We start from the raw sequence: 26,617 nt of genomic DNA, 5'->3' as shown, positions 1-26,617 counted from the left end.
TATTGCACGTGGTCCTTTTATTCTCTGCAGCAAAAATGATTCCTTCCTGCAGACCCACAGCATTGGGTCTGCAGATAATTATCTATAGACAAGAGCATGGCAATGATAAATAGCAATCCTAGGACAGTGGTTCTAGACAGATGGCGCTGACATGTAGGGCTCCAGGCGGAAGTGTAACGTAGGCATCGAGTCACAGGCCGCACCCAAGTGAGTTCCAGTTACTGCTGGGTTAGGAGGGCAGATGGGGCTATTTAAAGGTCCCAAAATTCAAATGTCCCTGTAGTGGGTGGAGAGCTCCTAGCTGGACGGATGCTTCCAGGTGTGGGGGAGATGCTTCCCAATGGAAGCTGCCCCTCCCCTCAATTCTTCACATCTCCCAGGCGGAGCTGGGCAAAGGAAGTGGCTAGCTGCAGCGCCTCCTGCAGGCAGCCCACGTTCTTGCCTGTGGCCTGAGCGGACACATCTTTGCCACCACCTTTGCCATCCATCAGACCTGACACCTGCTGCACCCACTCGCTGGCTTTCAGGCCCCGGTTGGCTGCATTCTGGAAGAGAGATGGTGAAGTGGGAGTCAGGACAGAGGATAGGACCGAGGGAGGCATGGAGTTAAGGAAAGAAAAAGGATAAGGGAACCATGGACACCCACTCTTGCCCTGGGTGGTACTGCTGGAGGCTGAGGCAGACTGTACTGGTTTCACAGCCAGGGCAAGGCATACCAAGTGGCAAGCCAGGTATCAGCCAGCGCAGTTAAATACATCCACCATGAAGAGGGCCACAGGGTAAGAGGTGCCGGAAGTGACCAACAGGTGGGCAGGAGAAGGGCATTGCTAACGGGTTGCACAAACACACATGGGGATTGTGAAAACAACTGTAAGAATAACCGAGCTCCCTCAGAAAAGCTACAGACACCACACAACTTTCTGCTGGCACAGGGATGCAGCATATTCTGACCTGGGGCACTTGACACAAGCATGTGATCTTGCCCGCCTCATTATCCACTGTGAAGAGCATGGCAGACGTCTCAGGAGAATGTGTCTTGAAGAGTTTCAAGGCTTCGTTCAGGGCCTGTAGGAGAATCTGGTGTCAGACCATGTTCTTGGGAGAAGGGGCCATGCTCTCCAGCGAATTTGCAGAGCTCAGTTCTCAGAGCACTCCTGGGCTCCCAAGAGCAGGTGCTGGTCCTAGGAGCCTACATAGTGAAGGACCCAAGCACAGGGCCTGGCCCGCACTCTTGACTCTAGGCTTTGCCTTCCACCTCCAGGAGCCGTAGCTCTCCAGCCACCAGATCTCTCCCTCACTCAGCTTAACTTCAATCCCAGAGAGTGGGACCTCAAGTGACCACTCCACTTAGAGCCACAGAGCTCACACTTCAGCCACGAGAGGACTGATGAGCCCCCGAGAGAACAAGACAAGCAGCAGACAGGCATAGAGCAGGGTCTGGAGCCCCATCCCCTGGATTGCCTTGGCTGAGGCGCCGCTCTCCATCTCCAGGATGACAAGGGGCTGGTTGGGATTGCTGTCAATGAGCTGCTTTGTCTTCTCCAACACCTGCAAGGAAGGAAGTCCAGGAGAGAGGTCTCAGGTCAACGGCCCAGACTGAAACAGAGCATGCTGCACTGCCTTTGCAGGGTCAATGCTCTTGATTCCCTTCCAGCCAGCAGCACTGCCAGTACTCACTCGCTTCTGGACATCGGCTTTGCTAGCCCGGTCTAGGTCATCCATGATCTTCTTCAGGGATTTGAGATTCTCCCGGAATTCATCCTTCTGCCACTGGGGGATGACTGCAGTGGCCAGGGCCTGGAACCAGAACCAGAAAACCATTCAGATTTGAACCACAAGGAGCTGGGATGGGAGGCTCCAGCCCCCCCCAGCCTCTGGCTTTGAACACTAAAGTCATCCCCGACCAGTGTCCAGGAGAGAAAACAGAAAACAAAAAGGTATCCCTGTCCTGGAGATGAGTCACTGTGCAAGTAACTACAGCAGTTGTAACGATCAGGGCTGGAGAGAAAGAGGCAGAAAAAAGAGCTTGGACTCTTGTAAGATCTGGCCCCTACCAGTGAATACAGCCCGTGAAGGGCTTATGGGAAGCCCCCAAATATTAACAAACACCAGAAAGCCTGGAACTGTGGGCACCCATCCCATGGCACCTCCCCAACTTCTTCAACACCAGTGCCCACTCATGCTTGGAATGGGCTCCCCTGCCATTGGCAATGGGGGCAGTAGGCAGGTTCCAGGGCTCCATGGATCCTGGCCCATGGAGTTCCCTTTGCAAGACTGCAGGACAATACAAGTCAATCCAAAGGCCCATTGCACTGAGAACCAGCACTTGAGTGTTCTTCAAGAACAGGAAGTGGCTGATTCCTCAGGCCCAGGATCCAGTACTGAGCAGGCCGAGACAGGAAGGAGGCTGGCTTCTCCTACCTCACCGAGGTCAGCAATCTCCCTTTGCACGTCCTTGTTTGGCGCAGTCTGGGCCTTCACTTTGGCCTCCATGACAGAGAGAGATTTCTTCAAGCTTTCTGCTTTCCTGAGGGCCTGGGAGGGGGACAATCAGCGTTGCAAACTACAGGTAACTTTCAGCTTCACTAGTCTGTCTATAAACAACTGTGGCAAACACGGATGGCAGCCTATGAAACAAACACATCCCTAGGACACCAGTTTCTCTTCCTTCAGGGAGGCAAGTGTTTGCAGCCTCACACCCCAGAAATGAGCACCTTCCTTACATGCCTGGCTGGTAGAAAGGCTGCACTAACTCAGCTTCAGGGCGTAAACAAGAACTCATGAGTCAGGAGTCGTCCTCACCCCATGAAATGATCACCCCTCAGGCTTCAGCACACGTCAGGCTCAAGCTTACAGTCCCCACCCCCAGAGCAGTTGTCCCCATACTCCGTGCATTTCACACAAGGCATGTACCCCCAGGGAGATGTGGGTGAGCCCTGAGGGCACAGCAAAACTCTGACTTATCCTTCTAGACACAGGTATATTACCAGGTAAAAGGCATGATTTACACATACTTTTAGAGATTAAACATAAGATAGCTATGAAATTTTGTGCGCTGGTGGCTTTCTTTTGCCAGGCAAGGTAACTAGAGGATATTTGTGGGTAGCCCTGTACTTCCGCTTCTGACTACAGCGGCCACATTACCATCTGCACCATGGATTTGCAGATTGGACTCCTCTTGTCTTGTTCAAATAAGCCACAAATTAGTGTGATCTGCTCACCTTCTGGGCTTCAGCACCTGTGACAGCCACAATCCTCCGGATGCCCTTGGCAATAGCTTCTTCACTCACAATCACAAAAGCTCCCGCATGACGTGAATTCTGCAGGTGCCTGATGGCAGAACACAAAGTCCATGGTGATAAGGAAGTAAGTTTAGGCACACTGGTCCCCCCACTGCCACCCGAGAGCCCTTGGCTCCCTAGCCCTGAGCCCTCTGGGGTAAGTCGCTCCTACAGAAGCTCCCTCAAGGGGACGGTAGGAAAAGGCCCTTCATGTTTTAGGGTAATTTCAGAATCCAGCTCTGGCCAGGAAGAGGAAGAGAAGGCTTGGGGCTGAGAGCTCGGTGACACTAAGCAAGACACCAGCTTTCTGAGCTTCAGTTTCATCATGTATAAAAGATCCATGAAAGTGCTTTGCAGTCCCTAACACCCAATACAACGTTACTGCTGCTGGGCTCTACCTTCATGCATGTTTTTGATTCTCTCTGGTGGAACATAAACTATATTCTTCTAGCCCAGCTCACTGGAGATTACCTTTAAAATCTTACCACAACTCCTTAAGCAAATAGATTTTATTCCCCAGTTACTCAGAGAACCTCAAGTGCTCATTACCTCAATCATTTTGTGAGAGTGGCATAAAGTTGTTGAAAGCTGTTTTCTTGTGCCTAAAGAGTGTCATGCAAAGAGTTAAGGCAGAAGTGGGACTCATTTGAAGGCCTACTCACCTGAAGGACAGAGGGAGGCCTGGAACTTGGTCCCCCAAATTATATACCTCACCTCCACGGGCCCTCCTTCTCCCTGACTGCATGAGGCTGGCAGTAGGTCCTGGGTGGACTCTATCATGGTCTTAAGAATGTTTTCACCAGACTTCCTTCAGAAGCAGGAATTTCCCAGGCCACTATGACCATCCCAAAAAGACCCCATGGAGGTTCCAAGTGCTATGGAGGAATCTAAGTTGGCAGAAATAATTGGCTATCCCACGCAAAACTGAGCTAGGCCTAGGTGGGGCCTGCCTCAAAGGCTCTGAGACAACGGCGTTAATTCCCCAGATGCCATTCAAACTGACAAAGGGAGCTAAGCTAAATGAGGTCCCAGGAATGGAAAGGGGCTGGGTCAGATCAGGAGTTTGGTGAGCACTACAAGGCCTTGCTGAATCCTGAATTCACAGGCCAAGAATCCCGATTCCTATTGGGACCAGCCCAGGGAACAAGAGCAAACTGATGTGATAAGTGCTTCCTTTTCCTAGGAAGAACATTTCATCACAAAGCCAGGGAATGTTCAGGTCAGACACAACACTTGGATGCTAAGATTCTTGGGAATACTGTTTGCCAACTGTACTTCCGAGGACTTCATTCCAACCTTAAATAGACAAGAGTTGGTCTAGTACCCACATCCTCCAAGGGTAATGCCGATGACCCCCTCTAATGCTCCTCCTGAGGTACTCACGTTCCCCCACAGAATTCAACAGAAGTCAATGAGCCAGCAGGACCGGAGGGGTCATCCAACAGCTCAGACACTGGGACCCCAATGGAGACGACTCGCACAGGGTCAGGATAAGTTTCATCAAACACAGCCCGCAGGCCCTGGATGGCTTTAGCTGCTGCCAGGGGACAATCCTGGGTGTAGACGGGCTGCATGGAAAGAAGACAGAAAATAAAACTGGGAAAAGGTCTTCTCTGGAGGTGCAGCACGAAGCACCAGGCAGAGTGTGGTCTTGTAGAAGGCAATGAAATAAGAATTTCCAACAAATATATTGTTAAACTGTGAACCAAATCTTACGTGGATGCGTTAAATGTAAAACAGACCTAACTAGAAGAGCTCTGGCTGTCCTAAGCAGGGGGTGGAACAAAGACCTCTCTCCGCTCCTCCCCAGAAGCCCTCAGGCCACTCCACTGAACACCATCACCGCCCCCTACCCAGTGCAGTTTGAGAACCATTGTTTTAAGGAAATCTGTGTGCAGGATAGAATATGGTACGATGGACTGAGAGCACGTGGGCCGCCGAAGCTCTGTGGACAGAAAGTGATGGTGTGGGAAGGGGTGACATGTGAAATTCATGACTCAAGAGCTTACACATAACCCAACCTACCTTGGCTGCCTCAATCATTTTGTTAGCAAGCTCCTCGGCCTTCTTGATCTGTTGGCTGGACATGGCTCCCTTGGCAGTGAAGTCAAACCGAAGGCGGTCAGGAGCCACTAGGGAACCTCTCTGGTCAGCTTCCCCAAGCACAGAGCGCAGGGCGAAGTTCAGAATGTGGGTGGCTGTGTGGTTGCTCATGACAGGTCTCCGCCGGGGCTGTAAAGGGCGGAGCCGACGGGTGGAGAGGTTTGCAACAGACTAGTAGTTGTTTCCCAATACCTGCTCTCACCTTCTTCCCAGGTACCAGAATTTGTAGAGGGACACACAGCTTCCTAGAATAAAGACTACATTTCCCAACTTCTTTGCAGCTAAGTGTGGCCATGTGACTAAGTAAGTTCTGGTCAATGGTTTGTGAGCAGAAGTATACCCTAAAGGGAAGGGGCACGCCCTCCCTCTTTCCCCCTGCCTAGAACAGGAGTTGGCAAACTATGGCCCATCAGTCAAATCAGGCCTGTCATCCATTTTTGTAAATAGGTTTATTAGAACACACCCACACGCACGTGTGTACCTATTGTCTATGATGCTTTTGTGCCACAATGGCAGGGTTGGGTAGTTGTGATAGAGTCTATATGGTCCAAAATTCTAAAAATAATTACTGTCTAGTCTTTTATGAAAAGTGACAACCCCTGGCCTAGAAAATGGATCTGACTACCTTCTTGGACCATGAAATCAAGGGCAACAGCCCAGGAATGATGGCAGAGCCATAAGCAAGGAAAGACTGGGCGCACTGACTTTGTGTGGCAGAGCCTCTGTATCAGTTTGGACTTTTAAGTGAGAAACTCATTTCTATCTTGTTTTAAGCTACTGTGTCACACACAACAGAATCTATTTCTTAATTAACACAGGCTGGCTCCTGAAGAAGTAGTTGAGGTTAACCTAGAGAAAGGCAACCTCCGGGTTCTGCCCTGTACAGCCCCGACGGAGACCTATCGTGAACACAAGTCTGTGGGCTCTCCACCGATCATTGTGGTCTAACATGGCAACATACAGATTTAACTCTCAGTTACTGCCCTCATAAAATTTACTCCTGCACTCTACTTATAAAAGTCTGCTTATAATTTTACTTGGGAGTGACAATATGATTTTAACGCCAAGGAGGACATGAATTCTTTTTACAATGTATAGTAAGTATATCAAATCACCATGAGGTACATACAGTCATGTGCTACACAACGATGTTTCTGTCAGTGACAGACTGCACATACGACGGTACCCATACAGCCCAGGTGTGTCGCAGGCTAGACCATCTAGGCTGCGTAAGTGCGCTCCATGATGTTCCCACAATGACGAAATCGCCGAACAATGCATTTATCGTTAGGTGGCACGTGACTGTACTTTAAATATCTTTCATATGTCAATTATACCTCAGTAAAGCTGAAATGAAAAAGAAAAAAATGCTAACCAGCAAAATGCAACTCACCTCATCAATAAACAGCCGGACCCGATCCCCCACTTTCAGGTTGCCATAGATTGTTCCTATGTGGAGCACATAACCTCCTCGCACCTGAGTATTCTTCACTGTAAACTCGGTTTTCTAAGTGGAGTCAAGGAGGAGACCAATACATAAATAAACACATAGGTATGTAAATATGCAGAAGATGCCAAAAAAATGTATAACATTTTAAGAAAGGAAAAAAACTGTATTAAATTTGTAATACTCAATATATACCAACAACAAAAGATGAGTACAAGTCATGCATACATTTTTTTGGCAGCCCCGGTATATATACACCATTAATACCATTATGCGTATATCACATGTACCATTATATATACGTGTTTACCATTATATATACACACTACTTTATATATGTATATTGGACTAGGTCACTCATCTCAGAACACAGAGTCCGCAGTGCCAAAGCTAGCGGCCGAGTTTTCAACAAGGATGTCTGCCCTTCGGAGAGCTGCCTCTCCTCATTTACGAGGGAGGCATGGAGGAACTGAGGATCAACCTATGCAGCCTGGCTGCAAGGAACCTGCTACGAGGGGACCCAATGGCTGTGAAGGCAACACGGTGCAATAAGCAGCTCCCTCGGCTTCAGAAACACTGACCATGGAACACAACCCAAAGGTTAGTTGTCTGCTCCCCAAGGCCTGGATTGTTGAGAAGCCAGAAAAGTTACCCTGGTCCAGGCCTAGCCCTTTGTTGGACCCCCCTCTCTGGCTAACAAAGAAGTGTGGGCTCACGTCTTCACTGCTGTCATCAACCTTCACCAGGTAGCCTTCGTCATAGATCTGTCCTCCTTGCTCAGCATAGAAACAGGTCTTGTCCAGCACGACTCCACACTCCTGGCCCGTGGACACCTCTCCCACGAACATCTTATCCCTGCGCAGAGCCAGCACTGTAGCCACTGCACTCTCAAATGCTGCATAGAAAGGGGGAAAACAGGGTCCATGACTTCATTCACATGTTAACTGGCTTTTAATGGATTGTATTTCTCAAATTCTCTTTAGGGCCTAAGTATCTAATTTTGTTTTGGAAACAAACCCACTAGACTCCATGAAAGGGCTCAATACACTGGTTTTCCACCAGAGAATGCAATATTTGGTAGGGTGTCCAAACTGTCCCAGTTTGCTTGGGACCAACGGGTTTGCCGGGATGCGAGACTTCCAGTGTCAACACTGGGACAGTTCTGGGAAAACTGGAACAGTTGGTCACCCTAACTCTGAGCTACCCAGCAGAAACTTGGTGAATCTGATTAGGAGGTCTTTAAGAGTAGTAACAAATTCCCTACTTCAAGGTCAATTCACAAAGAATGTACTGGGCTGGCGTGGTATCTCTGCTGGAGCCAAAGAGTAAAATAAAGATATGTATTGCCTGTTTCTTTCAATTCTTCTTAGCTTTAGAATGCTACTATTGCCAATGCAAAATTCAACGGCCATGTGGATTCCATCAATGTCAATTTCCTGGTTTCCTACAAGATGTTAGGAGGGGAAACTGGGTAAAGAGTACAAAGAATTGCCCCGTAAACTTCTGTTAAAAACAACAACAACAACAAAAACTTCCTGTGAATCTATAATTATTTCAAAATAAAGGGTTAAGCAAATCAATCGCCAAGGGTCTCTATGAGTATAAAATTACACAGCATGACTGTACAGCACTACAGGGAGGCAACCACGGATACCCCAGGTACCTAATCGTGAGGCCTGTCTCGGAAAACGCCCACCTGAGGACAGTAACATACCATAGTTCCCACTGGAGTCTGAATGGTAGTTGTACTTGGGGGAATCGTCTGTTGCCTTCAGACTCTTTTCCCGGAGCTCTTCAATAGCATATATATCCAGCATAATGTGGTCTTCCCCACCAGCTCCCTTGCCCTGTGATTTCAGCTGCCAGTAAGAGAAATAAGCATAGTTATCCTCATGTAGAAGAAAAAGAACTCTGAAGTATTTCAAAACTGCTAAACTATGCCTAATGTAAAGCTCCCGAACAGGATTTATCAATCTCGGCACTACTGACATTTAGGGCCAGATAACTCTTTGTTGGGGGAGGCTGCCCTGCGCATTGTAGGATACTGGCAGCATGCCTGGCCTCTACCCACCAGATGTTACCCACTAGCTGCCGGCAGCATCCTGCCCCCACTTGTGAAAACCAAAAATGTCTTCAGACATTGTTGCCAAATGTCTCCTGGGGGGGCTAAAATGCCCCTATTGAGACCCACTGGTCTAGCGGAAAACAGAATTTCGGAGACTTTAATGGAAGGAAACTCTTGCTTGCTTTGCAGCCAAGTCCTGCCTTGGTAAGTGTTGGGTTTCCTGCTCACTCCCCAAATTCTTTACCTGGGCCATTTTCCTCTCTTCCTCAAAGCCGTCCATGTCTACCACCAGGCCCTTCTCTTCAGCAATCAGTCCAGTGAGATCCACTGGAAAACCATAGGTGTCATAGAGGAGCCAAGCAGTATCCCCTACGGCACAAAGGAATTGTGTCAAGTAATATGGACGGCCCCATTCTTTTCCACCCCAAACCTTTCCCAGAAGGACACTGACAGTGACAGAAGGGATTAAAGGGACAAAACAAGTCAGTATTAGTTCTGTGCCCTGGTCAGAAAATCCATCAAATCTTTTGGAGATGATTTGGAGGAAGCGTGAGAGGTCTCCTAGTAAAACTGTGTTTCTTAAACAAGTGTGTTCAGTTTGTGAAAATTCACCAGGCTTTTCCCATGTACATTATATTATATTTTGATAAAAGGGGAAAAGCTTTCCAATTTAATATTCCTGTCTGATAAAAAATAAAGCAAATTGCAAAAACTAGTATATACCATATGTTCCCATTTTTGCTTGAAAACACCCACACGCAAACAGTCCTGAATACTCCGAGCTCTTAAGAGCTATTACCTCTGAGAAATGTGTTTGGGAAAGACACTTCACTTTTACTTCTATGATGTCTGAATATTTTACCATAACAATGTATTTTATAATTTTAATATAAACCCCATTTTACACCAAAAGTAGTTTAACTAAGCTATGTTCTGCCTTTGGAGACATGGGAGTCCACTCTCAGTTTGTGAAAAAAAGGGTTTGCCTCTTCCAGAAAGATCAAACAGCCTGGATGGAGAAAGGAAAAAACTGGTTCTTACCGGGAATGGTCTTGCTATCTCCCAGGCTCTGAATTTTCCTGTCCAGGATGCGACGCCCTCTGCTGAGAGTCTTGAGAAATTGCACTTCTTCTTCATTAATAATGTCCTTCACCATATCCGGGTCCTTCTTTAACTCAGGAAATGCATCTCCCTGGCAAAGGGGAAACAGAGATGTGGGCCCAATGAAGCCAGGGCCTATTCCATGACCCACCTAAAACTTCTTATTAACAGTATGCTATCTCCCACCCTAGCCCCCTTAAGGTGTGCACGTCAGTGCAGAAGCAGCAAGCAGGGAAATAGACCTACCAGGGACTGGACGACAACATCTACTAGTGTAGCAAAGAAACCCTTGCTGGCGTTGAGTTTCTCATGGGAGTATCGAACAGCCCGGCGGAGTATCCGTCTCAACACATACCTGTAAGAGGCAGAACCCAGTCTCCTGCTAGACAGCATTCCCAGGTAAGTGTTTTGCAGCAGTTCTTTGGAATTTGACCCAAAGCCACATGGTCAACTTTTTGTCTTTCTCTTCCAGAGACTTTCTTTTATCCTATGATTGCTTCTTTTTGTATTTCCCAAGGTCATTAAGATGAATTCCAGCATAAAACTCAGTAACATACCTCCAAATACTCATCAAGGGATGACCTCGGGCAACCCTAGTTTGTTTTCCTAATCCAGAGGTGAAGGCAGGAAGTACATACCAGATGGACTTGATGCCATGATCCCGGGCCCTGCCTGTCAGTAATGAAGTTGCCCAGGGCTAGTCAATACCTACCCCTACCCCGCCCCTACCAAGTCTATCAGTCCTTATCATCCTGTGCTTCGCAGCAAAGATTTAACATAGTGACAACGCTTTAGTGTGACCTGAAACTCCCTTCATCCCTAAAGAAACAAAGGCTCCCTCCAACTATTTAGAAGACAGAGAAAACAATACTAAAGTGCAGCTTTAAGTTCCGTCATCGTAAAACTCACGGTGTCAGTCCTAACTCTGCCCCATGTATAGCACACTTACCCCCGCCCTGTGTTGTCGGGCCGGCCGCCATCAGCCAGGGCCACAGTGATGGTCCGAGCATGGTCAGCCAGCACCCGGTAGGCCATATCGATCCCATCAGCATCGTCAGCACCAACTTTCCCACTGTATGGCCGAGCACCTGTGCCCTGCAGATAAAACCCAGGAGGCATCTCATCAGGACGCAGCCTTTCTGGCACTGCCGTGCCCTAGGAAGTTCTGAGAGGAATGGGGGTGGCGGGGCAGTAGGAGAAAGGACAACCCTCCTGCCAGAGCTTAGAACCCCACGAAAGGTGAGAGTAGTGGGAGTAAAGAGCCTCCGGTCAGCCCCTTACACGCAACAAATCACAGTGCCCTGTGCCTAGAGCCTCGTATAATTAACAGTAAAGTTGGCAGATGGTCACATGGACCCTCAGCTGGCAAAGCACCTGGTTACTATCTTTGACAGCACTGCTCAGAGTCCAGCCTGGAGACTTCCACAGAAATTTGCAATGTTTGCAAAAGGACCAGTACCTTCTGAATGGCTTCAAAGTAAGGGACAAAAAGGTCAGTGTCATAGTTGGACATCTTATTCTGCAGCACAGACACCAGTCGTTCCAGGCCCATCCCTGTGTCAATGCTTTTCTTAGGAAGAGGTTTCAGAATTCCATCGGTTTCCCTACATGATCCAGAGAAAGAGTAAGCTGAAACAAGGACTCAGGCTGCCATCTGTCCCTGCTGGTTGTAACTCACTGACAGAGCAGCTGGCAGCCTGTGACTATTTGCCATTTGCCTCTGCTGGTTTGGTGGAAGGAGGGGAGTGGAGGGAGAAAGGGAAGAAGTACTCTGAGGTTGATTGAGGGGTGAGGTAAAGCTTCAAGGAAATGAGCTTTAGAATGGCATTCCAAATTACAGCAAAAATGACGTTACAGGAACAGGCCTTAAGCAGGTATCACAGGGAATAAAACTAGTTTATAAAAGAATAGACCCAGCCCTAACCCAGCGATCAGAGGGAAAACTTAAGAAATAAAATTTTTAAAATGTGCCACAAGATCCCATGATGCCTTCAAGGGCCTGCTTTAGCACTGCTCCACTGTCCCCACAGACAAGAATGAGAAGACAGCCACGCGCTCTGAGGGCCTCTTTCTCCACTCAGCTCGAGGGAAGGTGCTGCTCCGGTTAGCAGGAAGGGTGCAGGACCCCAAGGCCACCTGTTGTACTGGATGAACACGAGGTTCCAGATCTCCAGCACATTGGGGTCATCCTGGTTGACAAGATGTGCAGCATCCCGACCACCAATCCGGTCATAGTGGATTTCACTGCAGGGACCACATGGGCCTGTGTCACCCATCTCCCAGAAGTTATCCTTCATGTTGCCAGGTAGGATTTTGGTGTCATCCAGCCTGCAACACAGCAGGGAAGATAAGTCCAGTTAGAGCTACTGACAAGGATTCTGCATCTACCGCAAGAGGAGATCCTTATGAATTTCTAGAATGATGACCCACTCTTTGGCAATTACTAATGCTAGGCCTGGATACAAATCCTGCTAAAGAAGCAGAACATGATCCTTATCAAGAGTGACAACAGAATATAAAATATATATATGCTCCAATCATAAATAAATAAATAAATAAATAGGGAAAGATACAGATAAAGCCTAGAAACACATAAAAATGAAAAAGATTATGCTGAATATAACCAGAATTTAAGCAAATATTTTTTTGCAAATGTTTCTACATTATATGACAGTGTAAGTGTTAAAAAAAGATGCTGATTATTTAAAATTCACCTCTCAATACTGCAACTTAGTCGTGTCTTCTACCTTACAATGATACTAAAAGAATTCCGTAAGATTAAAACATTTACAAAATAGTTGACTCTGCTGAAAGTTGCTAGATAACAAAGCACTCAAAAAAGATTGTGCTTACTTGATAAACATATATGAAGCCAAGTAAAACAGGTTCAAAAAGTCAAAATGAGTATTTAAGTTTCACATGTTACCACCCAAAATGTCCAAGTACATTTAGACTATAGAGTGTAACCAAGCAGGGGGTTCAGACCAAGTATTATACAAGAGAAAGCTGGACTGGAGTAATATACTTAAAGTAAAAGTAGTAAAAAACAAACAGAGGGGCCAGCCCGGTGACTCAGGCAGTTAGAGCTCCATGCTCCTAACTCCAAAGGCTGCCGGTTTGATTCCCACATGGGCCAGTGGGCTCTCAACCACAAGGTTGCCAGTTGGACTCCAGCAAGGGATGGCGGGCAGCGCCCCCTGCAACTAGAAATGGCAACTGGATCTGGAGCTGAGCTGCGCCCTCCATAACTAAGATTGAAAGGACAACAACTTGACTTGGAAAAAGGCTTGGAAGTACACACTGTTCCCCAATAAAGTCCTGTTAAAAAAAATAAATAAATAAAAGATACATCATAAAAAAAAAAAAGAACAGAGAAGCAGCACGGCTTAAATATACTAAAAAGCTATGCATTAAAGGACAAGAATTATGTAAAAAGAATGAGAAAATGAGATGACATTATGAGTATCCCAGCTGTTTATAGGGTATATCATCCCACAGTCAGATTCATTTTGATGTACCATTTCATGAATTCTATTCAGTTCAAAGCACAGAACTCATACAGCTCATCTATCATTGTTACCTTTTCTGCTACATGATTTTACTTTAGAATTATATTACATAAAAGAAAAAAAACTTCCCTTGTCCTAGACCTGTTTGATACTATTACATTTCCATAAAAAATAAACCGTTTCATATAAAGAATACCATTCTGTTGAAAAAGACACACACATACCACACAGGGACATACAAATATGAAAAAGGCCTGGAAGACTACATATGGGGTATCAAACTACCAACAATAATTAATCTTAGAGATCTTCTACTTCTTATTTTCACATTTCTATATAGCTTGAATTTTTATAACATGTGCCTTATATGCGCAATTTTTAAAAATATATAAAAAGAAAGAAAAAAAAAGACAAGAGACTTGTTGGCTTTCAAAAACAGAATGATTAAGCAATGAATGTACCAAAGGGTAAGTACTCCCAGTCACCCCCCCATCTCAAAATGTACATCCCAAAATGGGAAACGCAGAGCCCACTCTGGCACTAAGTTTAGGAATCATTTTGTTCCCCGATACTTTGCAGGGGTAACCTGTGTTCTTACCCCAAGTCTTGCCAGATCTGTTTGCACTCCAGATCTGGTTCTAAGCCAGCTGCTTCATCCCCACCAAAGTAGGTAACATAAAGTCTATCAACGGGAATGCCAAACTCTTGTGTGAGAAGTTCCAGAGCCATTTTACATGCCAATTCCTACAAAAGAACAAAAAGAAAGATGGAGCATGGCCAAACCAGTGTTTGGTTTATTATACTATTTAGCATGAGTACAAAAAGTCCAGATCCTGGGAACATGGATATAAAATTACAATATCTTCACTATAAACTCAGCTGAATTCAGGATCAATTTATGCAAGAAATCCAAATGTGAACTGAACTCAGCAAATTATAGGTACTGCTTCCAGGAAGTCACAGAGCATCAATAAATGCTCTTCACTCCTGAATCTCCTAAATGATATTTCGTACTTTAAAACAAGCCAAATTAGAACCCATTTCTCTCAGTGGTAAGGACTATTTTGCACAAAACCCCAACAGATCTGCTTTGAGTTTACCTTAAAGTAATCTCCAAAAGACCAGGAGCCCAGCATCTCAAAGAAGGTGTGATGATAGACATCCTTGCCCACGTCGTCCAGGTCATTGTGTTTGCCCCCAGCCCGGATGCATTTCTGGGTATTGGCAGCTCTGCTCAGCTTTGCCATAGGGTGAGACGGGTCAATAGTGTTCAGGAAGATGGGTTTGAACTGAAAAAAAGAAAGGGAACATTTCAACTTTTAAAGAGCTGCAGGTGTATCAGGTGGTCACACAGTGGCAGGAAAAAGACCACACACAAACTGTACAGTTTGTGATTTAGCCTGGAATACCGAAGCTTATCAGAGGCAGGTGGCCCTACAGGGCTGCAGCACAGGCAGCCTATCTTGGAGCAACTTCTCCCTGGTCCTAGTTCTCCAAAGGTCCCCACCACTGCCAGCGACACCACTTGCACAGGGGACAGTGCACCACTTGCACAGGCCTGCCAGATCGGAGATAATAGCCAAAGATTGGATGCAGTGAAACCTGTGCTTCCTTGCAAGTCTCTTGACAGTGAGGGCTTATGCCACCTTTCTGGAAGAACTTAATCTAAAACTGATGTGCTGGCTTGATAGTAAAGGTGATAAGGAAGAAAAAAGTTTGAGATCTAATCAAGGAGTAAAATCAGTATAACTTAACGAATGAGTGGATGCATTGGGGAAATAGTATTACCTTGCTCTGAGGAGTTATCAAGTTATACTTTGATGTATCATTGTTATTTGTGTTAACTTTACATTATTTTTCCCACTAGACCTGTCCAATTTGGTAACTGCTAGCCACTTGTGAATACGTAAAATTAAATTAATTAAATAATTAGTAATTCAAAATTTGTTTAAATGAAAAATACTATTTCTCATTCACATCAACTCAATAATTACACATGGCTGGTAATTATTAGCCATAGTGGGCAGCACAGATATAGAACATTTCTATCACTGTAGAAAGTTGGGACAATCCTGTGCTAGACCATGAATTCCTTAAAAGCAAAAACTCTTACTTATATCTCTATATATCCAGCACCTAGCATAGTACCTGAAAAAGAGCAGATGCCTAACAAATACTATTTTTAAAAAAGCAAACAAAAAAGTCTAGGTATTTAGATCTAGGTATTCAGATTAAGAGGCAATAATATAGCACAAAAATTAAGCAAATGACTGCCTGGGTTCAAATCCACACTCCAGCATTTATCAGCTATGTGAACTTGGGCAATTTTCTTGAGCTTTCAGTGTTTCAGTAGGATGGTATAAAGTGAGGATTAAATGAGTTAATATACGTAAAAGCCATAGAACAGTGCCTAGCACATAGTAAGTGCTACATGTAGGGTAATAGTTACCGTTATTCAGAGAATGTTTATAAACGTTGGACTCCCATGGTTCTTCTAACAAGTATAGTCAGGACATATGAGAGAAGACAAACCAGTGTGTAGGTATATCTGAACAGAACAGAACCTTTCCAGTATTCTAGAAAACCCATCATCTTGAAAGAGTTCACCTAAAATTAGTGCCCCCAATTCCAGGTATATGCATAAGACTCACACATAAAACTGAAAACATTTTTATAATTCCATAGTTAATGTTACACAAGATGAGAAATCTTCCATTGCCTTTAATTTTCTATGCCAGAAAAGAGACCTGAGAGAAAAGATGTCAAGTTATCCCAGAATAAGGTGCATCCTGAGGGCTGGTACGTACACTGGGCTACGTAGGGCTCCTAGAGAACAGCCAAAGGAAGGCCCTGAGGGCACCAGCGAATCTGAATCCATTTCCAGTCCAGGACCAGCCTGGTAAATAGTTTTCAACATCACAGGTACAGGCGGAAGAAAGGGGGAAAAAACAAACAAACAATAAAACTGTGCATGGCCTTGAATGGGAATGAAAGCAAAGCTCTGAAAGAATCCTGAAACGTTGACTTGTTTTATAAAGAAAAGATAATGACCAGATGAAGGAGAATTGCAATAGCCAAGTTAAGAAATCTCTTCAGAGCTCAGCAAGATTAACTCAGCTTCTGATGCTAATAAAACATGGGTTTTTCCTTAGGAACAAAAAGAGGGCAAAACTTTACAGACTAGACGCAGCCTGTATTTTTCTTGAGAGGCATACAAGTTTTAGCTGTGGGTATCAGGGTCTCTCATCACAATTAAAAATAGTAATAGCTAATGCTTGAGTACCTACTCAAATAACGTGCTAAACTTTTTTAATGCATTACTTTATTTACTCTTCACTGCAACCTAAAGGTAAACGTTATTATTATTCCTCAATTCTCCAAGATACAGAGGTTAAACCACATAAAGTATTAGGTTGGTGCAAAAGTAATTGTGGTTTAAGATTAAAAACATTTGCAAGAACCACAATTACTTTTGCACCAACCTACTAAGTGCTGTAATGTCACACAGCGAGTGACAGAGCCAGGATCTGTCTGACTCTAGGAGCTTTGCTTTCACCACTGTTCCACTGCTGCTTCTGTGAACAAAGAGCCAAGAGGAAGGGACAAAGAGCCAAGAGGAATCCTTACCTGGTTCATGCCTGCGTTGGCAAAGAGCAAAGTGGGATCATCCAGTGGGATGGTAGCAGATGAGTGAACATAGGTGTGCTCATTTCTCTTGAAGAAATCTATAAATCGCTGCCGGATTTCACTGGCTGTGAGGGTTGAGTCCATCTTGAAAGCAACCCTACAGAACTAACCAAAGGGAAAAAAAAATGACAGAAAATTAGGGAAATTGAAACTAAGAAGTAAGTCGGCATTACACAACACTCCTGGCTTTTCAGGCCAAGTCAAAGGACACAGATGAACAGTTTGATCCTAAAACCTATGTCACAATGTCCAAGGCTAAAATCATCATCAAAGCAAAACTTGTTGCACCAGCAGACAGCAGCCGCATTTGTTCTTCCTTCCCATGTGAGACAATATACCATCACACAAAGTAGAGCAGGAGGTAGTTTCTTCATGTGTTCATTCATTCCAAACTGTATGGAGCATCCATTCTGTGCTAGGCCCTAGGCCAGGAATTAGGAAACGGAAATAAAAACACTCAACAATTTATAGTCTAGCAGAGAAGCCCACTGAGGATGGGGGCAGGCCCAGGAGACCTGGTTTCCAGTCCTACCTCTAAGTCCTTAAGGGAGTTACTTCACTTCAGCAAAGGAAGTGCCCAAAGTAGATGAACTCTAAGGACACTTCTAGTTCTATATTAATCTACATGCCTAGAAATGTGAAAAGTTTCCTTATCCCCAAAGCCAGGGTCTCTAGGTTTGGCCTGACATCTTGGAGAGGCGCTGTCAACAGCAGTGGACATGGGGATGGGCCTATCTGTACAAAGGACTGCCTGCAAGTCACAGGAATTTACATACCTCCACCTAGCCTCAGCACCCCCAGAACCACAACTGGTAAACTGCTGACTTCCCAGCGATTAGATTAGTAGGGAGTCAGGATGTTGTAGCCACACTGAGGAGGTCAGTGAAAGAGAAAGGGAATCAGAAGAGAGGAAAATTAGGAAATATCACAACTTTACAATTTCAAAGCTCTTTCACATATATTAAAGTTTCTGAGAGGCAGGTTGGGAATAAGTGACAGGCCTTGGTGGACAGTATCAATCAATGGCATGTGCTGTAGTGCCGCGCAGCACTGGGCATCCAGAAAAATGGGAACCATCTCATTCACAACATTATCTAAGTCTCTAGAATCCTTGAACCAACTCTAAACTTTAAATAAGTCCCTTTGTCATTTGTTTCCTATTTGGTAAAAAAGTAGTATCTCCTCTGCCTACTCCATCGGGAAGGAAGGGGCAGTTGGGAGGCTAAAAAGCCATCCTGTATTAGGAAGCAATTTGTAAACTGGAAAGCTCCAAAGAAACAGAATGAATTACTATTACTTTCAGTCACTTAGGTCAAAGTTTTATTCCTTCTTATGAGTAACAAGAAAAAAAAAGTCTGAGTTGTTCTAAACTAAATTATAGCAGGCCAGAGAGTGAATGAGCAGTCAGACTAGTAATACCTAGCTGGGGGCCAGCGAAGACAGCTCACATTCCTGAGTGTATGTTGGAACTTCACATTAACTTTTGGGTAGCTACTTCTGAAATTATCTCAAAAACAGAATAGCCAGTCACCATCAAAACCCCAGCAGGCGTTCGCTTCTTGTTTACTTGTGAATTTTCTGGACTGTTGCCCACCACCAACCCAAAGGAGCAAACACTTCTTTCTTACGGACTCTGCACCTATCCCAGACCTAGTCCCACTTCACCTTCTCTCACCTCCTTTATAGCTAATGTAAATTCTTTCGAAACAACGTACATTTCCCTCAGCCCCTACCTGATGTATGAAAACGCTTGCCAATTCCAGGATGGTGGACATGTTACCTTTTCCACCTGGCACTGCTGCTGGTGGTTTAGACTTCATGCCCCAGGACCTGGTCTTTTTTTTCTTGCTAGCAATGATCCAATTAAAACCTTTCTTTTTAAAATACTTTTCAGCCATGAATGTTAAAATTTTAACATAAAAAAGATACAATAAAGACGTATACAGTGAACATGAGACTCTCATTCTCAGATTTATGTTTAAATACAATTTCAATTGATTTATTCACAGCTCAATAAACTTATTCAAACAAAAGTCCTTTGGGAGAAAAGATGGTGAAACACTGGCTGACTAAAATTCCCACAGATGAGGACTCTGTGTCCATGCTAAAGAGTCAAGGGTTTTTAGAAACTTTATCACACTATAGTCTTCCTCATCCCTTCTCATCCTGGCTCTCAATGAATCTCAATAATGGTGGCAAAAATAAAGTTACAGTGGTAATTCTGAGCAGCACCATTATAGCTATTTCAGAATGTTCACTGTTCCTCCTTTAAATGGGCTAGTTGAGGCAAATAAGCAGTTAAATTCTGAGACATGTGAATTTTCCATTTTTGCTTATTCATCAACTTATTGAATGCATACTCCGGTGCTAGGAACCAAGGTGAACGAGAGTCTATGTCCTTAATGGGGAGACAGTCATATAGAGAAATAACTGTATGATGTAAAGGAATCCAGTATATTGACAATAAGAAGCCCAATGCACGCTGGGACTATTAAAAGCTGTGTCACCACCACCACTCATTCATCTGTTCCGTATAAACAAAACGGCAAGCTGTATGGGATACAGAGGTAGCACAAGGGAGGGACCTCAGATTCCACTTCCCAGCAGGAGCTGTAAAAGTCTTGAGTACCTTACGTCGCACTGGCCTTTGGGTTTAAGGACCTTTCAACAAGCTCTTCATTTGCCAGATAATCTGTCTACTCTACCCCGACTCTTTCCCTTCTCCTAGTTAATTTCTCATTTTGATATCTCAATTTCAAAAAGACTTATTTAAGGAAGCATTCTTCTTCTTGATCAGATTCTTCATATTTTATGCTGAAAGCCCCAGGTGTCTTCCTTCCTAATTTCATGCATTTGATGGCCTGTTTAATGTCCATCTCCCCATCAGGCTTTAAGTTCCATCCCAGTGGGAATCACGACCGTTCTTTTTGCTCACCATTATAGGTATAGCCTCAGTATCTGGTACAGTGGTCGCTAACAACGTGTTTCATGATTAGATATTAATTCTTTAAGAGCAAACTCTGAATGAACTTAAAGCACACCAGGAAGTACAGACTGTATGAAAAAGTAATAGTTAAACATGATGGGGCATGGAAAGTGCTTCCAGGTGGTTCTGGACCAGTATCAGTTATTTATCTAATTTTAAGAGTTTAGGGAATGGCTCACGGAGGGATTCCACCCATCTTGACCACCCTCCCCCACCTTCCGCTTGCCCCTAGGAGATTAAAAGCAGGGGAAATAAAACCTCAGCTTTGGGTGGGTAGTCAATGGCAACCTTGATCCTCCCAAGGTCTTGGTCCTCGGCGCTCCGGCTGCCGTGTCGCCAGGCGGTTGCTCCGGCCCTGGGCTCCAGCTCAGAGTCCGGTTCCAGAGACCTCGCGAGGCCTAGCCCAAGGACCCAAAGTGGCCGCGGCACTTTCAGACCCCGGGCCCAGCCACTTTTGCGGCACCGCAGAGCTTTCTGAGGCCCTCCTGCTTTTCCCGAGGGTCGCAGTCCTTCAATCCTCCCTCTGAGCCCACCGCCAGTAGCCAAGGATTACCTGCTCCCGCAGACACGCAGATGCACCAGCGCCAAGACACAGCGGCCGCAACCCGCCCCGCCCCGTCCAATCATAGGGAGCCGATGGAAAGTGCCCCGCCGCACATTACCTCTACGAGATATTATTGGTCAAGAAACAAGCCAATCAATCCGAGCTTCTTAGTTGAGTTCTGGGAAGGCAGATCTAAATTGGCTGATGCAATGGCGGGGAAAGAAGGGATGGGGTGTGTCACGTGACAGGGTAGGACCCGGACTCCGGAGACTAACATTTTGGTTTCCATGTGCAAACTCCTAATAGTTGACATGGTTAATAAGGGTAACATGTATGTGGTAGAGGCCACAGCTCTTGGTATACAGTTTTGTTCATTTTAGTTGCAGAATGGTATGCAGACCTGAAGATTCTGATATATTGTGTCTATGGATACACTTGTCCTGGTCAGATCTTGGTTTTAGTGTGGAAGTGACTTAATCATTGAGGGACAATTGATTTGGCATCTAGCCCTCGATTTGCCTTTGAAAAATAATAGTTAATATTTATATGTGAGGCATTGTATTGTAAACATTTCACATAGATTATTTCATTCAATTTTTAAACTGTATGAGTCTGGTCAACTGGCATGCTCTTTCAAACTGAAGAGTAAGTTGCAGAGCCAGGATCCAGACCTATGTCTCTCTGATACGGGAGAGCCCCCTCACTATAGAAATTTTAAGTCTCCTTTTCCCTAGTTTCTTAGCTCCTTAGCCCCTGATCTTAATCACTTTTCTAATCAGTTTCTTAATCCTAAAGATTGCTCCTAGCCTAAATCACAGAATGTCTCTCACCCCTGCTTAATAATTACTTAAAAGCCTATGAGCTATAATCATTGTGGCCCAACATTCCCCCAAGCCATTCCAGACCTAAGTCTTGGACAAATAAACACCATCCCATAGACTACCCTGTTTCCCCGAAAATAAGACCTAGCCGGGCCATCAGCTCTAATGCGTCTTTTGGAGCAAAAATTAATCTAAGATCCGGTATAAGACCGGATGTAATATAATATAACATAATACAATATAATATAAATACCAGGTATAATATAATATATATATAATACCGGATCTTATATTAATTTTTGCTCCAAAAGACGCATTAGAGCTGATGGTCTGGCTAGGTCTTATTTTCAGGGAAACACGGTAAACAGATTTTAACACTTGTCCAGACCTGGGTTAGTCCATACCTAACCCCTGGGTGAAATTAAGATAATTGGGTTTCGAGTCCGATTCCTGGAATCAGTCAGTGCTTTTAATTTATTAGCTAACATCTGTCTCCCCTCATCTAGGGGCTGTCAGGGTACGAGTTATGTCCCAGTAAGGCTTCCAGTGCACCCCAAGACAGATATGAGACCCCCTTTTTAAGGTTTTTTTATTGGGGAAGGGGAACAGGACTTTATTGGGGAATAGTGTATACTTCCAGGCCTTTTTCCCAAGTCAAGTTGTTGTCCTTTCAATCTTAGTTGTGGAGGGCGCAGCTCAGCTCCAGGTCCAGTTGCCGTTGCTAGTTGCAGGGGGCACAGCCCATCATCCCTTGCGGGAGTCAAACCAGCAACCTTGTGGTTGAGAGGACGTATTCCAACTAACTGAGCCATCCGGGAGGTCAGTGACAGCTCAGCTCAAGGTGCTGTGTTCAATTTTAGTTGCAGGGGGTGCTGCCCACCATCCCTTGCGGGACTCGAGGAGTTGAACCAGCAACCTTGTGGTTGAGAGCCCACTGGCCCATGTGGGAATCGAACTGGCCGCCTTTGGAGTTAGGAGCATGGAGCTCTAAAGGCCTGAGCCACCGGGCTGGCCCTGAGACCCCTTTTTTAAATTTAAGATCAAATAGGGTGAGAGTTTCGTGAATTCCCGTTAGGTAGGGACAGCTCTACTCCCTTCTCAGCTTGAAGCAGATACAGAAGAAGAGACCTCCCATCCCTCAACTACCCACAGAAATTTATGGGGATTACCTCTCTCAGGAAAAATAAGGCAGTCAGTTAGAGACAGGTAATTGGGTCTCTGCATTCCTACAAGTCAAACATAATCTATGGGGAGCACAGGCTGGAGACCTCCTGAATTTTTTCTTATCTGCCAATGTTCTATGGGGCGTGATCAAGATAACATGGGTTCAAGATGGTACAATTAAAATACTTAGTTTTGGAAAGATGTAGTCCTAGTTCTAACTCTCCCGTGGCACCTACGCTACTTTTAGCATCTGTAAAATGGACTTAGAATGTTCATTTATTTGCTATCAGATCAAGTGGGATGGACCGAATAATTGTTTTCAGATCATAAGGTGCTATAGGAATTAGCTGGGATCTTAAAATAGACATCCTGATTTAGTAGGTCTAAAGTGGGGCCTGAGATTCTACATTTGTAATAGGCTCCCAAGATATGTTATCTTGGGGGATCACATTTGGAGTAGCAAGGGCCAAAACGAGCATGAAGTTCTCCATGTTTGTTCCAAGACAAAGATTAAAAGGTTTGATAGGGGAGGGGTGCAGAGGGGTTCGTTCCCCATCTATTTATTCACCAAATGAGTGTCTGTTATGCGTTAGTCCCTGAAGATAAACATTAAAGAAAGCAGACACTGCCCTGCCCTCATGGAGTTCCCAGCCTAACCAGTGAGAGCTACATTTAGTGAAAAATGACAGAACTCACACAAAGGCACCCCCCTGCTGGAGCCTAGAATTGTCCATTTGCCCCAAGGTACCTGGGTGCGTTGATTGGCTGGCGGGACTGGCTTCCAGGCTTCAGCCAATGAGGCTCGGGCGGCTGTTAGTGGAGGTAACCGCCATGCAATAGGGCGATGGCTGGGGATGCTGGCCACGTCCGCGATCGTGCCCCGGAGCGCTTTCCGTTTGCCCTACCGGTGGGAGACGTGAGTATCGTAGAGGGTAGACATCAGACCCTTTTTTCTGCATTTAGTTATCGTCCTTGCCCCCACGCCATTAACTGTTAATAATAACAGCTAATATTTATTGAGTCTTCGCTATAGACCGCGCACTGTACCAACGGCCTTAACCTTGTGATCTCATGAATCCTCGAACTGTGAGACAGATACTTAGCGTGATTTCAGAGGAGGTGGAGCTTGCCTAAGGTCACGTGGGAGTACATGCTGGAGGCTGACTTGATATCCAAGATGCTCTTATTCCTGAGTCCTCTTTCCGCACTCCACCTTGGAGACCAGATTCCTCCTTATCAGGAGTTTCACGTTGTGCAGGTGTGGGGGGGGGTGGCATAGGAGGGTCTAGAATCCTGATGCTTATTTTTTAAGCTATTTTTTTTAAATAGAAAAAGCAACACATGCTAAAGGCATTTATGGGAAGGAGAGCTGCTGTCTCTTGGGATAGCTCTGCAGGCAACTTCATTTGAGTCTTATTTTATTTCTTAAATCCTGAGTGGAGAACCTAGATGTTTGTTATATTATTACCTTTCTTATTTGTCTGAAATACTCACATGCACATGGAAAATAAACTTCAGAGTATAAAGTGTACACAACAAAAAGGAAGACTCTCCCACCCCAGGTTTTCTGACGCCCCTCACTAGAAGCAGCAGCCACTGTTTTCAGTTGTGTGTGTATCTTAAACATTTTGTATAGTAGGTACAAGCATATACGTGAGTTTGTTTTGTTTTGTTTTTGCACAAGTGGATCCTATTATATACTTTCTAGCACCTTGTGGATTTATTTTTTTAACCTCATTAAACTTGAAAAAAATTCATTAATTTCCTTTAGCCCATGTGATCGGTATAATTTCTCTGGAAAAATATTCCCAGGGTTGCTTCTGACATGATGAGATGTAGGTCAGGGCTTCCCCAGCTGTGCGTTTGCCTTTTTCTTTTTGCAAATCCTTACCTATAGGTTCCAAATAAATCTTCCCTAAGTTAACCCCTAGAGGGTGCAGGAGAATAAGAATCATGGCAAGTAAAGGACTGAGGGGAACTGCTTTATCCTTTCCCAAACATTTTTACTAATAATCTCCAGGTAAAAGTCCACAGAGAGCTCACTACTGCTTGAAATTAATTTATCGTAGTGGAATATGGGCAAAGTGAGAGATGCGGGTATTAATTTTTCAAGTTGCATGAAAATGCACAGCTTCTTTCTAGTGAAATAACAAAGGGAGAGAAGCTTGTATGATTAATGTTAGAGAAAAGCATCTGTGATACTTGAGCCTATGTTCACCTCTTCTAAAAGCATAAGGTGTTTTTGCCTTTTTAAAAACGCTCCCAGTCACACAAGCCTTACGCAGGAGAGCTGGGGTTCTAACCTAGGCAGTTAACTTCAAAAGTCATGCCGATTGGGAGGGGTCCCCTGGAGTGAACTCTTCTGCTCATTAAGCCTCGTTGACCTACCAGCTTCCTCATCCCTGGCTCCTGTCAATCCCTACGGAACTTCAGTTGTCTGTTCAGCTCCACAAACATCCCCGCTCTTTCTTGTCTCCGATCCTCTGCCTGGATCACATGTCCCCAGTACCTTCCTGGAGTCTCTCTCAAGGTGACATTCCTGTAAGTCGTGTGGCCACATACTCTGTGAGACAAATTTTTAACCAGTGTCTGAGAGGGCTGACTGCCAACACCCTGGCCAACACCAGGACATTTGAAATTACCAACCTGAAAAGTGAGAAAAAAAGATCTCGTTTCAGTGTGCGTTGTGGTGACCCCCGTTAATGGTGTTGTGTTTCCGTGCGTTCCGTCTCCGCGAGCTGCTTCTGTGCCGCTCACGGCGCTGGGCTCCGGGAACCGGGTTGTGCAGCCGCTTCCCAGAGCTTGGGCGCTTTAACGTGAGCGCCTCCGCCTGCGGTCCCGGACGTTGGATAGGAAAGCGTGGGCCGGGCACGGGGAGGGGGGTCAGAGGCGACAGAAGCGACAGCCCCGCAGGGCCCGGGCCGCGCGGCCTCCGACGTCACTGCGGCGCGCCGTTTCCGGTCCCAGCGCCGGAGCGAATGACTTCCCCCTCGGTGGCGCCGAAGCCGGGCTTGCTGCGACCCCCGGGAGCCCACGATCGCGCCGTGCCAGCCGGCGAGGCCGCCAGCACCAGCGTGCCACCTGCGCCTGGGACCATGGCCACCGACTCGTGGGCCCTGGCGGTGGACGAGCAGGAAGCGGCGGCCGAGTCGGTGAGTTGGCGTCAGCTGTGAGAGGCTCCGAGGGCCCGGTGTGGCTGCGGGTCACATCTCCGGGAAAGGACGCTGCCGGGGCTGGTCAGGGCCGGCTGCGGTGCGGGTGGGGGCGGAGCCCGGCCCCGAGCGCGCGCCGCGGGCCCGGCCGCTTCCCCGGTGACGTCAGCGCGGCGGGTGCTCCCGCGGGTCCTGTGATGCCGACCGGCCGCCGCCGATTGCGCTCCACGGCCTGACTGTAACCCATTTTGTAGCTGTCAGTGTCCACCCCCCGATTCTGAGCTGCCTGGGTGTAGCGGCCCTGGGCCACCGAGGCGTGTGTGCTCCCTCAGCTCTCCTCGTGACGATGATGAGCCGCTCGGTAGGGCTGGCAGTCCGTAAACGCGCTCTTGATCTGCTTAACTTTGTTCCGGGCCTGACGCCCTAAGGAGGCAAGACAACGTGCGAAACGTTGCTTTCTAGAGTTAATTTCTCCCCGTAGGCATTCTCAGTTCTGATAGTGCTTTGAACTTCTGTTAGTACTTATTTCTGTGAATTCCTGGAGAACAAGGACTTTGTCTTGTTTTCTATAACTGATAAAAAATAAGTGTTAGGCACGGCTGGAGGAATGAGTCTCGGGAGACCAAAATTGGTCTATCAGAATTTATTTGGCGTGTTTGAGCTGCGGGAGGTCAGGCTGGAGAAGACCATAAACTCCCTGAGCAAAAGGGTAGGGGGTTTTATAGGCGCGGGAAAACGAGGCTACTCACCCTTCGGT

At 45.8% G+C, this 26,617-nt stretch overlaps 2 protein-coding genes across 7 annotated transcripts in view; one reads left to right on the top strand and one right to left on the bottom strand.

Moving 5' to 3' along the window:
• AARS1 (alanyl-tRNA synthetase 1) lies at positions 1–25,656 on the bottom strand. 5 transcript variants are annotated; one of them, XM_081030539.1, is made up of 22 exons: positions 25,355–25,656; positions 23,457–23,609; positions 17,134–17,298; positions 14,607–14,795; positions 14,105–14,250; positions 12,134–12,325; positions 11,457–11,601; positions 10,947–11,092; positions 10,244–10,352; positions 9,938–10,088; positions 9,141–9,265; positions 8,546–8,690; positions 7,548–7,726; positions 6,778–6,891; positions 5,307–5,513; positions 4,665–4,849; positions 3,222–3,330; positions 2,422–2,535; positions 1,678–1,797; positions 1,462–1,548; positions 952–1,065; positions 1–545 (listed from the first exon to the last, which is right to left on the bottom strand). In XM_081030539.1, exons 3-22 carry the CDS (start codon positions 17,275–17,277, stop codon positions 360–362), a joined length of 2,907 nt encoding a protein of 968 aa, XP_080886665.1. In that variant the 5' UTR covers positions 17,278–17,298; positions 23,457–23,609; positions 25,355–25,656; the 3' UTR covers positions 1–359. The 5 variants fall into 5 exon arrangements, with proteins under 5 accessions (XP_080886665.1, XP_080886666.1, XP_080886664.1 ...); XM_081030540.1 differs by lacking the exon at positions 23,457–23,609 and having other exon boundaries at positions 25,355–25,622; XM_081030538.1 differs by lacking the exons at positions 23,457–23,609; positions 25,355–25,656 and adding an exon at positions 20,733–20,800.
• LOC308489440 (ATP-dependent RNA helicase DDX19A) overlaps positions 25,411–26,617 on the top strand; it is a gene marked incomplete at its 5' end in the record, with an annotated part of 45,601 nt that continues 44,394 nt past the window's right edge. For both annotated transcript variants that reach the window (XM_081030546.1, XM_081030543.1), the window contains one exon: positions 25,411–25,860. In XM_081030546.1, coding sequence (XP_080886672.1) covers positions 25,411–25,860 — 450 coding nt within the window. The remainder of the gene's footprint in view (positions 25,861–26,617) is intronic.

Source organism: Rhinolophus hipposideros, assembly GCF_964194185.1.
Source record: "Rhinolophus hipposideros genome assembly, chromosome: 21".
In the NCBI taxonomy this organism is placed as follows: Eukaryota; Metazoa; Chordata; class Mammalia; order Chiroptera; family Rhinolophidae; genus Rhinolophus; species Rhinolophus hipposideros.
Note: the sequence above shows the minus strand (reverse complement) of the source record. Positions and strands in the feature narration are given on the sequence as shown.